General features: G+C 45.6%; 1 protein-coding gene across 8 annotated transcripts in view; it reads left to right on the forward strand.

Moving 5' to 3' along the window:
• The window catches only part of Hdac4 (histone deacetylase 4), a 262,695-nt gene that overhangs the window by 149,844 nt on the left and 94,670 nt on the right, over positions 1-18,181 (forward strand). For 7 of the 8 annotated variants that reach the window (XM_038339151.1, XM_038339150.1, XM_038339154.1 and 4 more), the window contains exon 4: positions 5,351-5,592. In XM_038339151.1, coding sequence (XP_038195079.1) covers positions 5,351-5,592 — 242 coding nt within the window. Of the gene's footprint in view, positions 1-5,350; positions 5,593-18,181 lie in introns of those variants that run through there. The other variant, XM_038339158.1, reaches the window with a different exon arrangement.

Raw genomic sequence — 18,181 nt, forward strand, 5'->3', positions numbered from 1 at the left:
GGAAAAGTTTAAGAAGAGCCAGAACAGGCCATCATGTCCCATCAGAATACAGCTATTCTGAAACCTTTGTGGTTCAGAACTTGGGCCAACCCCAAGACTCCCTGTGACTGAGGACAGGACTGTTTGAGTATCTTTGAGATCTGCAGCTAAGAAGGACACAGGTCATTAGGACATAGGACATTGTAAAATACACCACCCACACTGCAAGACCACTTATCATTTTTAAAACTTAGACCAAAAAGGGGTGGGAGTAAGCGCTTGTCCTGCCTATCTTATAAAACCCTTTGTCAGTGACAGAGCTTTTATAGAAAGACCCCAACAAACACATGAAGAAGCAACTGAAGAACCAGAAGAGTGCTATTGGCAGCAGTCATGGTTAGCTGCTAACATCCACCTGGGCTGTCTCAGTCGCCTGTCACCAGGCACCCCAGCTATTGCTGGAAAATCACAGCCAAATCTGCCAGGCCCTAAGAACATACAGTTGACAGAAAGCCAGGGCCGGAGTTTTTTGATCTAGGCAAGCGTCATCAGTAGAAGTACAGGGCAGGTAGCCAGCATCTCCAGCTGGGGTGTGTGTGTGTGTGTGTGTTTGCATGCATTCATGTGTGTGCGTGTGCACACACACTGGCACTCATGTAAACGTGTGTGTGTACCTTCACATATGCTGGTAGATTACAGTAGCTTTGGGAGATACAGTTTTCTGGCAGTGCTTGATCTAACTAGGTCCTGATTCAAACAGAGCATAAGACCATAAAGAGTGGGGTGACTTTCTGATGCTGATAACATGGAATTCTTACTAATTTATTGGGATATGCTGACAGTATCTTATTGTTCTGTAAGAATCTTCCAGAAACATTTGCAGGTGTGTACTGTTAAAATGGTGTGAAGGAAGAAGTCTGGATAGATATGGAGAAAGTATGCGAAGGACCCCATGGAGGGGTCCATTGCACGTTTCTCTCTGATTTGTCTACTCTGAAAAAGCAGTTCTTTATTTTGTGTATGCATGTCTATTGTACTCATTGGTTTTCCTTCCACCATGTGGTCAGAGGCTGGAACTCAGCTCTTCACATCCACCCTCTAAGCCATTTCTCTGGCCTTGTTTTGTGTGCTTTTGAAGTTGCCCCCAAACACTTAAAGATGAATATTCCAGGGAAGGGTCATAAGCCAGCAAGAGTTAGAGTAACTCTCCCCACCCCCATACAGGCAAATGTCAGTGAGAGGGAGCTGTGGTTCCATAGTTGAAATAGCTATTATTTTTCCCTGGAGCTGAATGAGTTATTCTTTACTGAGGCGACCCTCGGTTCTCGTGTGTTCCTGAACAGAGCTGCTTTCTTTCTGTGTCTGTGTGATGGTGTGAAGTGGTGTCAGTGAAAGAGGAGTGACCCACGTAATGGAAAGCAGGATCTGGGAGGGAGAGCAGGGGGCTTTTCCTGTAGGAGGACTTGCTCCCAGCAGACCTGTCTTTCTCCTTAGCGCACTGAATGTGGTCTTTGTGTCCTCACTGACGTCATAGGTCCAATTGTATTGATAAGCTTTTCAAAGCACAGCCTATGGAGAAGTTTTCAGCCCTCCATAGAATATTCCTGAGAATACAGGCGGTTTTGTTTTGATTCTGTGTTCTTTAAGAAGAGAGGATTTCGTTTTCTTCTCGTGGAGCCCTGGGTCAAAAGCCCAGCAGCCTCTGTTGGGAACTTGTGGCATTTCCAGTGGTTTTGATACAGAAATAGCACAAGTCATTCTTGACGCAACTGCCAGGACCATGCTCTCATGAGTGAATGGGGACCATGGCCTCAGTGCCTGCAACTGGCACTTGAGCTAGGCTACAGCCACACCTCTTGGCCTCCTGATGATGGCTGTGGGGATGGGCAGGCCATGTTCTCAGGAGCCCTTGGCCTAGTCTCCTTGCTTGTGTGGGTTCCAGGCCTTATTTTGTGTCTGCCAAAGTGACCTTACTTGAGAGGAAGCAACAACAGTAGCTAGCTATGGTATGTGAGTTGCAGGTGACAAAGGACCTTTAATCTTCTGCTTCCTTTCAATTTCTGTAGCCAAGAGTGAAGTTCTAATTGGCACTTCGGGATGCAGGTCAAGGCAGTATTTCTGTCCCTTCCCAACACTTGGAGATGCTTCTTGCAGCTCACTGGCAGACTTCACTGAAGATAGTGTTGGCTCCCAGCACCACTCCCTCTGGTCTTCATGTAGAACAGTTGAGCCCAGGCCCACTGTGGACTTGAGGAGTGTCTCAATGAGCTCTCACATGGGTCTTTCTTGCTTCATGTTGCTTGAACTGTGAAAGTGATGCCCCTTTCTCTTCAACCCTCTAGTGTAGGTACCCCCCAGAGATCTGTAGTCTGCACAGAGCCCAGGACAGAAGGACTTGGAACTAGCCTGCCCTTGCTTCTTCCTCTTCAGCTGTTGGGCTGCTGGAAGTTAGGGAACAGGGAATGACCATCATGCATTTATTTCATGTATAAAAGAATGCAAAAGAGGATCTGGGCAAAAATTGACCTTTGGGATGGATGGTACCTTTGGGGCAGTAAACATGGATGACTCTTGAGTAAAGAAGGGGTCCAGCAGTCTTAACTTGTTCATCCTGTATGGTGGGTATGCTAACATTTCATCCATCTTTCAGTCTGGCTTACAAATTTAGGTATCTTAAATACCCAAGGTTACAGTTTCAAACACAGCTTTAAATGTAGTGCCTTGGGAACTAAAACATCAGTAAACTGAGCATATTGAGTGAAGAAGCAACACAATTCAAAACAAGCAATACGATCTGCTCTACCTTGTCCTCAGCTTTAGTTTGTTACGACAGAGCTGTATTCAGTGTATGACAAGCACCTTTGGAGTATGTCCTCCCCCATTCTTCAAAGAATATACCCTGCCTACATTCAGTCACACATACTGACTTATTCAGAGAACCCAGTGACCCTTTTACATTCCTTGGTGGGGTGCTGACCAGCCTTGACCCGCAGATCAGGAGCTACAATGGTTGTGTTGCCATAGGAAGAATATCAGTGCTGTATAGTTGGCCTCTGGCTGAAGAAAGAGCTTCAGTTGTTGCTGCACTCACATTAGTATCCTTTGGACCAAGTGTGAATGTGCTTTCCTTGTAACAGGCTCTAAGGCTAGCCTCAGTGCCAAAGTACTACTATGGAAATCGCCCCAGCTGGTTATCATTCTGCCCTATGACTGATAAGGAGCAGCTGAGCAGCCTGGTCTTGCCACTGCCTGGAGCTGCTCATCCCATCCCCAGCTGCCCTCTACACACCCTGCCCTGCCAGCCCCTAAGCATTCAGTTCAATTGTGCCCCACAGAGGCCAGAGGAAAGTGTTAGAGCCCTTGGAGCTGGAGTTATTATAGGCAGTTGTGAACCACTTAGCATGAGTTCTGGAAACTGAAATCTGGCCCTTTAGAAGGGCAGCAAGTGCGTTTAAACTCTAAGTCATCTCTCTAGTCCCACCATCCTTGTTACCAGTATATGGATGCATTAGTAGAAATGATTGGCCTGTCATGTTCTTGAAGTTAGCCAAAGCAATCCTTTTAAAGGTTTTGCATTTGGTTTTTAAAAGAGATGTTAGGCATTCCTAATGCTACCTCTCTATGAAATGGGCAGATAGCATGCCCTTGTGCCCAACATCTTTAATACAGCCTGTTAATATATAAGATCTTAGGTCATGTCAGCAAAATTATAGCAGGAGTCACACCTGCCCTCTTCCCCAGAGCCAAGTGAGGTAACACACAGGAAAAGATAGTTTACAAACTGAGACAGTGTCATGGTTTCATTAATTTTTAATGCACTTTCTTACTCAAGTCTGTGGGCTCAAGATTGTCAAACGTGGCTTACCCAGGAAAAGGGCTTCAGGCAGGTCTTGGTCCAAGACCCCCTTGAATTTTGTGAGTAGAAAGCCCTAAGAATTTAGCAAGAAGAAGGGGTATATGATAGCCATGATTAGAGAGAATTGCAGGCAAGGCCAAGTGCATAAGGGCCAGGAGCTGGATGTCAGGCACCTGCCACCAGTGCTGCACTTGAACTCTAAACTGAGTCCCTTCCAGAAGGCAGTGCACTTGCCTCCTTTCCTTGGACTCAGAGCTTGTGTGTGAGCAGAGGAAGCACTGCATCCAGGGCAGTCGGGAGGTAGGGTCTACAGGGCTTTTTTTGCCTTAACCCAGCGAACATCTGCAGAGCTGCCTGTTGACAGGTACTGTAGTAGCCCTTCACTGTGCTTAGAACGTTCTAGTTCCAAGGAGCCTTTGCATAACACACTGTTCATAACAGCCTCTGACAGGAGAGTGGCTGCTTCATCAAGTTGGTAATTTATTCTTTTATCGTTAATTATGTTTTTAAAATTTTGTGTTTGCATATGTGCATTTTGAGGGGTAGGTAGGTCATGCATGCTGTGGCACACTTGTAAAAGTTAGAGGATAACGTTCAAGAGTTGGTTCCCTACTTCCATTGTGTAGATGCTGGGGGTTGAACTCAAGTTATCAGGTGTGATGGCAGGTTCCTTTACTCACACATTTAGCCATCTCTCTTGCCCTGTGTTGGTAACTTAAAGCTTACCTTTCCTCCACATTCTTTCTCTTGCTTTAATTTGGAATTAATTTTGTAAGTAAGCACTGATACTGACTCAGCTTCTGCTTTAAATTAGAATCACGGTGGCCTCTCCCTGGCAGAACATGGGCTCAGTGTGAGTGCAGAAGCCACCCTGATGAACGCTCATGCTGCCCGCCAGGAGCACACTTTATTGGCTGCAGTCGGTTGGGTAAACATGTTTTTCAAGAGGGTTCTCATTTTACCATGGCAACAGGCTCTCCGCTTGAGTGTCTATCTGGACCACTTCTATGGCACACACTGTTCTTGAGTCTCATACATAGCTCTGCAGTGGCTTCATTAGGAGAAGGGGCAGAAGCAAAGTACAGGCGGTTTGCCCATCCAAGTACTGGCACTTGGCTCCTTGCATGGCTAAGCGGAGCCTTTTACTCTAGTTTCCCTTTATTGACTTTTCAATATGACGTCAGATGAGCCTTTGGATCTGCAATGGGGTCCTTTGAGAGTGGGGCCTCCCATTTTGGCAAAGGGTGGAGAGTAATAACTTGGTGCAAGCATGTCTCCTAGCTAGATCTCCAACTGCCCTGAGATCTTTGTGCTTGAGGACAGAGCCCAGAATCCTTGAGCCTTGTACTTTGAGCCTGTCAGACCATTGGCCAAAGAACACCAGGTGCCCTTTGGGCCACCAACACCCCTTGATAGTTGTCATCTAGGCTTTACAAGGAAGAAGGAACCCAGACCCCAAGGCTAGCCTTGCTGCCTCAGTGACCCATTCTCTTCTTTGTTGTGCTCTCTCCATAGTGGACGTGGCTACGGCGCTGCCTCTGCAAGTGGCCCCTGCAGCAGTACCCATGGACCTGCGCCTGGACCACCAGTTTTCGCTGCCCTTGGAACCCGCACTGCGGGAGCAGCAGCTACAGCAGGAGCTTCTAGCACTGAAACAGAAGCAGCAGATCCAGAGGCAGATTCTCATTGCTGAGTTCCAGCGGCAGCATGAGCAGCTGTCCCGGCAGCATGAGGCCCAGCTGCATGAGCATATCAAGGTGAGAAGCATCCTTGGGCTCTGTGTCATACCTGTCCTTCTGCCCAGGGTATGTTTACTGGAGTGCTGAGACATGTGGACCAGCTATCCTCTAGGTGACCCCTGCTTCTCCTTCCCCATGATTGGTGTGATTTCATCTAGTGCTGAGGTGTAGATAGGTGACAGCTGCTCTTTCTGTACCCGGAATGGACATCACCCATCTAGTGCTTAGACCTATGGACCAGATACTTTCTGGGTGACACCTGCTCCTCTGTGCCCAGGATTGGCATCATCCATGGAATGCTAAGACCTGAGAACTAGATATATCCTCTGTGTGGTACGTGATTCCTTCTGTCCCCAAGACCCCGTCTTACTCACAGAGTGTCAAGACCCAGGATCCAGGTGACCCTCACCATAAGGTTGCTGCCCGTGTCCTAGGCCTTATGGCTTCTGCAGAGGACACACGGTGTAGAAGTTGTCTTCTAAAAATGCATGCCCAGGTAGGAAAATGGCCAGTGGGAAAATGGGCCAAAAAGTGACGGATACCTCAGAGGACTCAGGGTTCATTGTGGTTTTTCTCAGATTTTCCCACTGATCTTTCATAATTGACTCCCCCACCGCCCACAAAAGAAACTGTTAACAAAGACCTTTTTATGCCTACTCTATACAGTTGCTTAATCTGATCCCAGGATTTAAAATTAAATAAGTTGGAAAGAAACATACATGTAGATGTTATAGGGTAAGGCTGTAAGGCCAGGAATGTCACTACTGAAAACCATGCTGAGCCACACTGTTCAGTAGAAACTACATTTTGCAATAGTCAGATTAAAGCAAAAGCCTCCCATACCAGTTGTACAAGTTGCCCACATCTGTGTATCAAAATCACCCAACACATCACAGTTTCTGCAACAGTTTTTTTTTGCAGGTGAGGAACTCAAGAGCAGCCACTGGGTCCTGCCCTGAGTCTCATGTGATGCACTGTGTTGGTCAGGGTAGTGTCATCTGAGGCCTAGCTGGGCTCGGAATGGAGGGTGTATGGTGGTTACTCACTTCTAGCAGTGCTTTCCCAGAACCACCTTGTTCACCCAGTAGGACCAAGATGGAGCCCCTGCATCTAAGACCCCTGAGCCTGGATTGTATTAACTACCTCTGCAGTGCTGCCATCCCCAGAGCAGTCTCATAAACCATGGGGGGTCCTCTGTAGGCCATGATGTGGATTGCTGAGGAGGCTGCACAGGACTGTTTCCTGATTCAGACAACAAATTACAGAGCCCTGCTTACCATGGTGCACAAGCCTAGTAGTAACAACTCTAGGTGCCTTTCAGGAATGTGTGTGCTGAGAACATTGTCCTGGTTGGGCAGAGAGAGGATCGAGGAAACCTCACCCAGAGCTCTGAGAGCTGTCTGCAAGGAGGCCAGGGTCTTTGGTATTTTTTAATGTTTGCTATGTTAATTGTCCTGGGGCTTTACTGCTGCTGCTGTTCTCTTGGGTTTGGGGTGGGCTGGTTAAGATCTCCCACCAGCACCAGGCTCTTCACACTGCCTCGTAGGAGAGGCCAGCATCAGGTCTAGGAAAAAAGCCTTGCTGACAGTTGCTCAGTGCTCTGCTGTGGATGACCAGGCCCACTTCCCATGGGGCCCTGTTTTCCAAGACTAGAAAACAAGAGGTTTTGAGGTTGGATGTTTGAGGCTGGCCTCAGGCAGGGGCCATGTGCCAGCTTGAAAACAGAAGAAGTCATTCCAGGTAATGGCACCCAGTGACCCTGGTGTGTAGGTGACTGAATGCCATCTCACCAGGCTGCTTGTCTTATTCTCTACAAGAGCCATAGCCTCACAGGGTCCTTGCCAGCAGCGTGCAGTGTGACAGGAAGACAGGGCTAGATGTGCAGTGGGAGACTCTGTCAGGTGTAAGGAAGAGTAGCTTTGTGTTCTTGTTCTGTCAATTGATTAGATGTTCCCATGGTTCACACAGTAAGAGTCTCAGAAGTAAATCTCCCTGCCTATGTGAGTTTTTAGAGCAGTAGCAAGAAGTGTAAACAAGACCCTTAAGTTAGGGTCCCAATCAGCCAGGGTGTCCTTGCTTAGCATCCAGGTGCCTGGTGTCAGCTCAGATGAGTCCCTGGGAGCATTTCTTTCTAGACCACAGGAGAGATGCTGTAGGCCTAGAAACCTATGTTAGCCTTTGAGACAAGGCTTGAGAATCATAGAAATTTAAGGTTACATTTTTTGTGTGCTTTAATTCTTCATTAAAATTGAAACCATAAAAGCCTTTAGACTATATAATTGTGTCATTGCATTAGCAGTCTTTTGTTTTGATGGTTTAAACTCTCTTCATGCCATCATATTGTTAACGACACTTGGCAGTGGTGTTTGTTAGACAGATTTCTTGAACACACAATCTAATTAGTGTCATTAAATCATCAGTGAATTTGAATGGAATTTATAATTGTAGCAAGAGTAGTTTTTAAAGTAAAACTTCAGTTGTTAATTTAGGGTAAACAATGTCTTTCCAGGGGTTGTAATTCTCAGAATCACCCTATCCCTGTTGTAAGCCCTGTTCTTCGGCTCATTTCCTTGTAACATTAATTTCTCTCCAGCCCAAGGAGGGGGAGGGCAGGTGCAGGCTGAATGGAGAGGTAGTGTAATATCATTAGCTGGAAATTGCCCCTATAAAGGTTGTTCAGACCCAGGAACAATGGAAGATCAAGACAGTGGCCTAGAATAGTTACCTTGTGGGTTTTCAGCATTATTTTTAGTATTTAGAAGTATTCTTTACCCCCCCCCCCCAAAAAAAAAAACAGAAAAAAACAACATGTTCTTAGTGTTTCTACTTAAAAGTAGTGTGGGTTTAGTAGGTAGCAGCGGGCCCTGCCTCTCTGCTGCTCCACAGAGACTTCAGGCCCCAGAGCTAACCGGAGGCACATGGCTAGCCTTATCCTCCATCAGAACTTGGTACAGAAATTCTCTCTTGGGGGAAGATTGCGCACGCACTGACTACATCCTAAGAGTACATGTATGGGCTGCTCCTTCTAAGCCTGGTGTGCCTCATCTGTCCATTTGGCTAAATAATTAAATGGTTAATTACTGTGACTGTCATACATGCCCTGTGCAGCTGTTGGTTTTTCTGGCATTCATAGTTTCTCCCTTTCCTGGTATTGAGTTTCCTATGTAAATCCAGTCTCCCAACCTTGGGGGCTGATGACCAGTCTAAAATGAGTAACACAGAAACTGACTTTCCAAGACAACTTACTCAGAAAATGCCAGGGTGTGCAGCCTAGGATAGACATAGATGCATCTTGAGAGGCTGGGAGAGAAGCCACTGAATTATTAGAGAACATCCACATTGCTGTGGAGCAGAGAAAAGCTTCCACAGTGCCATGATATAAGACTCTTGTGCATAAGAACTTGCTGTGGGGCTGGTACTACAGCTTGTTAGCCAGGTGTCCAAAGCAAGAGGCAGTGACCACTCCTCTTAGAGCCTGAAGGACAAGACTAGGGACACTCCTGGACCATCTGTCCTTACTTCATTGGCCTCTCTATCCTCTCCCACATTTCCTGCATGTCTTAGTTTGGGTTACTATTACTGTGATTAAACACCATGAACAAAAGCAAGTTGGGAGGAAAAGGTTTATTTGGCTTATGTTTTCACATCTGTAGTCTATCATCAATAATAGTGTATCAGAACAGGAACTTGAAGGCAAGAGCTGATGCAGAGGTCATGGAGGAGTGCTGCTTAATGGCTTGCTCCCTGTGGCCTGCTCAGCCTGCTTTCTTATAGAACCCAGGACCACCAGCCCAGGGATGGCTTCACCCATATCAATCATTCATTAAGAAAATAGACTACAGGCTTGCCTATAGCCCAATGTTATGGAAGCATTTTCTCAAGTGGGTTCCCTCCTCTTAGGTGACTCTAACCTGTGTAAACTTAATAGAAAATTAGCTGGCACATTGCACATCCATGACTGCTGGCGTAGTCAGCCATCTCTGTGTGCCTTGTGGCTGTCTGCATTTCTTCTGTTATTTTCTGTGTTGTTTTCAGTTGCATTGCTGGTCTTTTAACTATCAGTGTAGGAGTGCTCTTAATGAATAAGAGGCATTATTCCAGCTTCCACTGTTCATTCTCACTTGATACAAAGTAGTTACCCACTTGTCATATTGTGAATCAAATGTTCTTTCTGAAGAGATTTAAAATACCACCTCTGTTCCCTCTCATGTGCATATTTATATGTCTGCGCCTGTATCTAGCTTGCTATATTCTTATTCTGGCACTGTGCAGTTCCAGTGATACCCACATAAACTTGAGACTGACTGCTATGTCCTTATGCTGGTAACGTGCAGCTCCAATGGTACCCACATAGACTTGAGACTGACTGCTGCATTCTTATGCTGGCACCACGCAGCTCCAACGATACCCACAAAGACTTGAGACTGACTGCTATATCCTTATGCTAACAACATGCAGCTCCAATGGTACCCACATAGGCTTTAGTGTGACTGCTACATCCTTATACTGACACCATGCAGATCCAATAGTACCCACAGACTTCAGTCTGATTGCCCACCTCCCCACACCTTGTCCCTCTGCAAAGAATTTCCCCAGCTTGTGTGACCTGTTTCTTTCCCAGATGAACTTCACAACCATTTTCATAAAGTCTTCACAATTATGCTGGAAAATAATTAATATTGTTAGGTAATAGTTTCCTAGTATTGAATTTGTACTCAAGAAACAAGTTACTTGATTCAGATTTCTACCCTAGTGAATCCTTTTTTATTTCTTACTTAATGCATATAAATGTTTAATCTGGGATATTTTGTATTTTTGTTTTTATTGTGAATCTGTTTCTGCATTTTTATTTTTCCTGCTCGCATAGTGCCAGTATATAGATGAGCTCTGGAGTTCACTCTTTGATGTTATCTTGAATAGCTGGATAGAATTTATGGTATTGACTTTTTTTTCATGTCTTCTGGGTTATTGATGTTACCTGCAAACAAAAATCTTTTTCTTTTATTATTCTCCTGAATTAACTGAAATTTTCATAGTTTTGTGAGGTTATGAAAAACCCTCCCTGGCACCGTGGGGCAGTCTCTATTTTGAGGTGTGGGCAGCTGTGGAGGGTGCTGACTTGGATCCTACTATTGTATTCCTGTCGGCCAAGACCACCACTCTGAAGGACCAGCAGCATCAGAATCTCCCTTCCCATACCCTAGTCTCCAAGATCTCTGTAGCCCAAGAGGAGAGAGTCCAAGTCAAACTCAGGTAGTCGGCTCCAGCCGAAAGGGACTTCGGTTTTGAGGCCCTAGAGACCAAGGTGCTGTTCATTCCACTTTACTACAGGTGTAGTCACTTTCTTTGCTGCTGTGACAGGTGTCTGACAAACAGCAACTTGAGGGATTAATCCCGCCTCACAGTTAATAAAGGGATTCAGTCTGTGGTCAGTGAGGCATGGTGGCAGAAGCACAAGGTGACTTGTCATTTTGGATCTGTCAGGATCAGAAAGAGACAAATTCAGATGCTCACCGTTTTTTATTTTTTAATCTGGGGCTACAGCCCTGGGAATGGTGCCATCACATTCAACAAAGACCTTCCATCTTTTAAATCTTTCTGGAAACACCCTCATAGATGCACCCAGGGTTGTTTTCTTGGTACTTTTAAATCTTATAAAGTTGACAGTAAAGATTAGTATTCAAACTACCTGTTGTTCCAAATAGCTAAGGACTTGTTGCCTGTGGTGCTATCGTGATTGGGAAGGACCCTGTGCCTCTGCCTACTGCCTGGGAAGTCATGTCTCTGGTTACCTGGTCAGTCTTATGCCCAAAGGAGTGGTACAGATTTGCCCCATGCTTGGGGTTCTCTGTGACAGACCCAACTTCACCTGCTGCCCAAGGACACTGATGGCCACTCTGGTGCCATCCTGACTATGCCTCATTTGTGCCAGAAGCTCCAGGCTCCTGTGCGTCAGGCTTCATGTTTCCCAAATGTCCTTTGACTCTTCTTTCTCCTCCTTGTGATGTCTGCAGACAAGAGTGAGCTTCCAGTATATTTCCAGGCAACAGTGGAAGATAGTAATCCTCACAAAACCTTGATATGGTAGGACACAAGCAGTTAACATTAGCCATTCTTTGCCTCCTCTGGTCATCAGTTGTATGGCTGTCCCACGTTCTCTGACACCTTCTAAGTGTTAGGATGATGAGGTCTAGGCCTGCTGGCATCTAAAGCGTAAGCTACCATGGGCAGGAGAGTACAGCGCTGAACTAAAACTTGAAGAAAAAGCTGGAATTAGGCCGTTGATGGGTAAGGAGATGCTTGGAAGAGCTATACTCTAGGAGGCGCACAGCCTCCCTGAGAAAACACACACACACACACACACACACACACACACACACACCCCACATCACACCCTAAAAATGCAGGCTGCTCTGCTGCTTTGAGTCTCTTTCTTTGTATCATCTTGTATGCTGCTTCTGCAATTTTTGTCCTCCTGACCACCTCCATTGTTCTTCATACCCTGTACCCTAGTGATGCTGTAGCTCTGTCTGGCCCATGGGTTACCTCCTATTCCATCCCTGTCACAGGCTCTCCTGCTGGCTCTCTCTTCCCTTTTATAGACCTTACTGCTGGACCGCACATGTGCTTGTCTTTTAACACTTGAGTGTCTGGGTTCAGGTGGGGATGGTGAAGACAGATCCACTGGAGTGCTGCTTACTACTGTGTATGCCTGGAAGGATACATTGTTTCCAGGGTACTATAATGAGATTGCTTCTGGATTTGAGCCACTTGGTCCAGTGAGTGGAGATGGAAATGGTTTTTTATTGAGAGCCTTGGGACATTTTAATCCCAAATGCTCCATTACAAACCCTGGACAAACAACATATACCCTGCCAGTCAACAGCTTCACACCCATGGATGACTTTATTTCTTTGCTCTGTTATATGTTTCAGCTAAAGAGCATAATGGTGCCTGCCCTGTGCTTATCTCAGGAAAGCACATGAGATTCTGCCTTAAAGGCTCTCTGAGCATCTTTGAGTATAGCTACAGAGCAGCATGCATATTGAGCTTTGGTGGCTTTAAGGAAACAAATGTCCAGGCCTGTCAAGACAAACAAGACTCAACACAGCAGTCTGGCTATCTTGTCTCTCCTTCCTCACACTCTGCCACAGACTTGGATTTCACTTTCTTCCAGAGTGTATTTGACTTATCCTGGTTTTATCTTCAGTGTTATCTTTTTTAAGTAACATGAGGGTAGGTGGCAAGGAGACTGTTAGTCTACCTCTGGGTAGACCAGTAGGTCTTTCACAGTACAGAATGCGTGGGAACAGGCAGGCCAGCTGTACTCCAGGACAGGCTGATATGGGGGTTGGTATAGTTTGTACCATCACAGTCACTCACGATCTTGAGCAGAATCCATCTGTAGCAAAAGTCTGTGTGCAGTAGTGAAAGGGAAGAACTATTATGTATTTGCTTAGCTTGGCTTGAATCCCACAGTGGTGGTGCGAAGCATGTGGGCTTGTGCCTATAGGGGCTGCACTGCTATTGCTCTTGCCAGCTGGCCTGTCCCTACTGACTCCCATCTATAGTGTGGCAACTTTCATTCTCTTCCACTAGTCCATGATGCTAACATGTTAAGTATGACATCTAGCCAAACTGGGTCTCTCTGGCTCATAAGAGAGGTGACAGTGGCCCTTCTCTGGCTACTCTTTGCTGACTCTGGCCATCAGATGTGTGACTGTCCTAGGTTCACTGACAACCTTCTGTCACTGCTGGCATCCAAAGGGTGAGAATTGAAGGTACTGTGGCCAGGAGCATGCTGTGGAGACAACATCAGTGCATACATTCACTCTGGGAAACAAGCAGGTGTAGGCAGAGACTGCTCATTCGTTTCCCAGCCACTCAGACCCAAATAATCACACAGAAAGTATATTAATTACAACACTGTTCGGCCAATGACTCAGGCATATTTAACCAGTTCTGGCGTCTTTCTTCTTCAGCAGCTACTTGGTGTCTCCCTGACTCTGCCTACTTTCTCTCTATATCTCTGTTTGGATTTCCCATTTGGCCTAAACAGATTATTTAATAACCTATGATTATAAAACTTATTCTTAGCATACAGAGTGAAATCCCACATCAGGCCGGTGGACCATACATCCAAGATGTGAAGGGGGTATGCAATATACATTTTACTGGTAAATTGTCATGTTTTGTGTGAGCTCACTTAAAATCTGGCTGTGAAAGTGGGTTTCCCTTTCTCATTTCAGACCTAAACATGTTAGTCTCAAAGTACCTCTTGTCTGATGATAGGTTGATTCCCACCCCAGCCCCCATGACTGAGAACATAAAATACTATGTTGAGAACAGCCAGGAGGTAAACCTTTTGCAGAATAGGCCACTGTTGTTTGTCTCCTAATGTACAAGTGCCTGCAGAGGGAACAGGAAACTGGAAAGTTAGTCATAGAGAGAAAGCTCAATCAGGAGCTCCAGCTGACTAGCTCCACTACCCCAGTTGGTTTCTGCTAAACGTGGTGAGCAGAATTTGATGGTGTCTGTCTGCCACTGTTTATTATTTTATTGGATAAAAGGGGAAGGGACACTTTGCTCCACTATAGATATTCTTAGTTGGGAAGTCCAACTGACTGCCTTAGTGGGGCTTTTCCCACTGGTGTTTTCTCTGATGCTGTGCATGCCCATTTTGATGGTGGTTTACAGTCTGTCTATCTGTTGTTTCTTTCTATTTGCTGCTTGCTATATAATTATTAAACTCACTCATTCAAAACAACAAGCATAGCAATTGTAGAACATTCTTCAGACCATACAGAACAGCTGTTGGGTGTAGGAGTCTGTCCCTAAGTGTCAAAATGGGTTAGGGATCAGGTTTTACTGAAAATATTGAATATGCTTAAAGGGCTATACAAAGCTGACCACACATTATTGTTGGAAGGAGCTGCTTGTTGGTTACTGGCCACTCGGCTAGCTTAGACTCAAAATAATTACACAGAAACTGTGTTAAATCACTGCTTGGCCCATTAGCTCTAGCTTCTTAATGGCTAACTCTTACATATTATTTTAATGCAGCTTCATTAATCTGTGTATCATCACATGGCAGTGGCTTACCGGCAAAGTTTTGACATGTCTGACTCTGGCGGAGACTCCATGGCCTTTCTCTGACTCCACCCTTCTTTCTCCCAGCATTCAGCTTAGTTCCCCGCCCCCTCCCCAACCTACCTAAGTTCTGCCCTATCAACAGGTCAAGCCAGTTTTCTTTATTCATTAGTGGTAATCACAGCATACAGAGGGAAATCCCACATCACAGTATTTCTCTTGAGGCCCAGTAATGTGAAGAAGTTGGTTTAATGCCTATGGATGATTTTGAGTCTAGATTTCCTATATTGCTGAGCTAGATGTCCTGAGCTATAGGTGATTTGCTTATGCTTAGTTTCATTTGTAGATTAATTTTTTTCGTTTTTTTGTGGGTTGTTTGTTTTTGTTTTTCAAGACAGGGTTTCTTTGTAGTTTTGGAGCCTCTCCTGGAATTCGCTTTGTAGACAAAGCTGGCCTCAAACTCACAAAGATTCTCAAAGATTCTCACAAATAGGCACCTGCCTCTGCCTCTCAAGTGCCAGGTAAAGGAGGGGGGTGCCACTACCACCTGGCTTACTTTCATATATATTATGGACTGAGTTCTACACTCTAGTGGTGTCTACATGTATGTCAGCCTTCTCCCTGGACAGTACAGGCTCTGCCTTGGGGAGCTGAGGAAGGAGTGCCTTGTGACAGATTATTGTGTGTGATCAGGAGAAAAGTTAAGATCAAAGGGTCCTAAGGTTCAGAGGGTCACTGTTAAGAGTGTCCCGACTGTGCTGGACTGAAGAGCACAGATGTGGTTAGTCCATTCTGACCTGGCTATGTGACTGTCCAGTGCAGAACATCTCAATAGTCTGAAGTTGTGACACTCTTCACGGGGCCAGCATTGTGGCTGTGGGGTGTCTTTGGGAATATGGTTGTTATTCGTCTTTTAGAATCTTTACTGTGGTACAGTTTTCCTGGACTTCTGTGTCTCATGAATATCAGGCTTGTGTGTCTTTCTGACTGTAGCAGGAAACTCACCTCCCTCTTGGTTCCAAGGGAGAGTACTGTGAGTCTGTTTAGCAGTGGCCCACTCGCTCCCAAGTTTGGTGACTCTGAACAAGGCTAGGTGTATGAGGCTATTTTTTGGAAAGGAAGATTATAAACTTAATTACGCAGTTATTTTTAAAATGCCACCATGTTTGCTTTCTGAAGCTAATTAAAGCAGGTAGAGTTACCTGACACCAGTTGCCTAGTGACAGCTTGTAGTGCCATTCCACCTTTAAGCACTCTCTAAATTTCCTTATTTGCAGATGTTATTTTGGCAGCCCTATAATCCATGGTGTTTCTCCAGAATGATTGGGAGCAGTCTCTTTGAATGAAGCTAATAGAGGATATGGCTTAATCTCCATGCCTTTACTTTTGGTGTACAGTATTGTAATTTGATTTTCCTATAACGATAGGAAAATGTCACTCTTCTGAAGTTATTTTCTAAGTCCTGGAACTGGGTGTTCAGTTCTTGGTATAAATGGCCAGAAGAAACCTAGATCCCAACTGGTGTTAGACCTATCCATACTGTTTGCTAGCAACAAAGGTGGCTAAGTTAAGATATTATTTTGAGACTGTAAATCTCTTGGGTTTGGTCTCTCATCCCATCCATCCAGCTAGATTATGTCTCCCTGACATCTTTCACGGTGACACTTACCTATCCTGTAAGATACCATTCTCTTTGGGGGACATCTTTCAAAGTCAGACTCGAGGTAAAGATGGTGAAGTACAGTTACCAACCTCACACCAGACCTTTAGAGTGTTGTCACAGCCCCTAGTCAATTGATCTTCATTGTGGAGCGCTTCTGCAGCCCAGTGGAAGCATGGAGAAGGCAGCTGGCAAAAGGCAGGACAAGTCAGCCCAGGCAGCTGGCCTGCCCATTTCTCCTTCCTGCTGTACCTCCTCACAGCCTTCAGAAGCATGCTGTCTCTCAGAAGACCATTTTGGTGACTGTTGGAAATGTAAACCAGAGAGGCAACAGTCTGACCTGCTGCCCCTCATCTGGCTCCTCCTGTACTCACTGGTGCTGGACACAATGTGAGGCCTTCTGCAAGTGGCCTTTCTGTGGGAAAGGTACTCTGAGCAGGCCCACCCCTGTCTGGACACAGTTTTCCAGTGTTTTCCCACTCCCTTTCCTGAGCTATTGTGGGAGTGCCTGTCCCCCACTCCTGACTACAAATAACCGTTGCCCGTGAATATTCTTAGTGAACATGTTTTTATATATATATATATATATATATATATGTATATATATATATATATATATATATAGCTGGTTTTCTAACGAGAGCCCTTGCAAATCCTCAGACAGGGAGTATGGGGCTCCTGCGGGTGACTACAGTTGCAACTGGACAGCTCTAAGAAGTTCCGTGAGGCTCTAACATCAGACTGCTTCCATAGCAACAGGGAAGTAAGGTCAGGGATACCTGCTCTGCAGGTTGTGGAGACATAGCACAGGTGAAGACAGAACTGTTGTCTGTGTTCTAAGGTCTAGGGCTAGCCTCAGCCCCTGTAGTAGATATAGCAACCTGAGAATTTCCTGGCTCTCCCAGTCTAGACCCACAGGGGCAGTGCCTAGCACCTCCTGTATTATGCATGTGGCGTGAGTAAGCTGGTGGTCCTGTTTGTTTTGCTCATGAAGTTCTTAGGTTTCACTAAAAGTAATTTCAGTGGCTCAATGCCTGTATTCCATGTCTGGGGTACACAGGCTTGATTGTTGAAGTGGATAAAGAATGTTCACCTTATAAAATTATGCAATTGCTATCACTTTTCCATCACATTCTTGATGTGATGTGACTTGAACTTCACGTGGAATGAACTCAGAGCAGTTTACAGCCCCTATCTCTTCAGTGCTGTAGTTGACTGTGGAAGCTGGTGTCAGACACTGTCCTGGGAAATCCAACCAGGGAGCTGCAAGGCCTGTGGCTAGAGGATACAGTCTAAGCCTCTGTGCAGCTTGGACACTTTTGGAAGCATGGACTTTGAGAGGTGTGTATTAGGTTAACTGTGGGTGGGCTAACCTCCTGGCTTCCTCCTAGGTTGAGGAGGATTCCCCAGGTGACTCCCTGGAGCTGGCATGGTACACACAGCACTGCCTGCAGTGCCTGAATGCTGGCCAGGCTCCTCTTTTGAATAGTCGCCCAGCACCATTTTAGACATGTCTTGGGTACACCCTGTCTGTTTTCCATAAAGCCTTGCTGGAGACCACGAGAGGCAGCATCCATGAAGGGCAACCATCTTCATGTGCACTGAAAACACACCTGAACACATTTTGTGTGCTAGTTCATATTTTTGATGGCCTAGCTGTTTGCCCACATGGGCATCTTCGAAATCCTGCTTAGGAGACAAAAATCTTGACCTCAGTTTCCTCCTTTGAACTGCTCTGTCTTAGGAATCTCTAAGGGAACAAGGCTGATAGACTAGATATATGTACTTTGAGGGGGGCTAGTAGATTGTCTTGCAGACTGTGGTCTGGTACCCTCAAAACGAAAGGCCAAGAAAGCA

The sequence above is a fragment of the Arvicola amphibius genome, chromosome 8 (genome assembly GCF_903992535.2).
Source record: "Arvicola amphibius chromosome 8, mArvAmp1.2, whole genome shotgun sequence".
Taxonomy (NCBI): Eukaryota; Metazoa; Chordata; class Mammalia; order Rodentia; family Cricetidae; genus Arvicola; species Arvicola amphibius.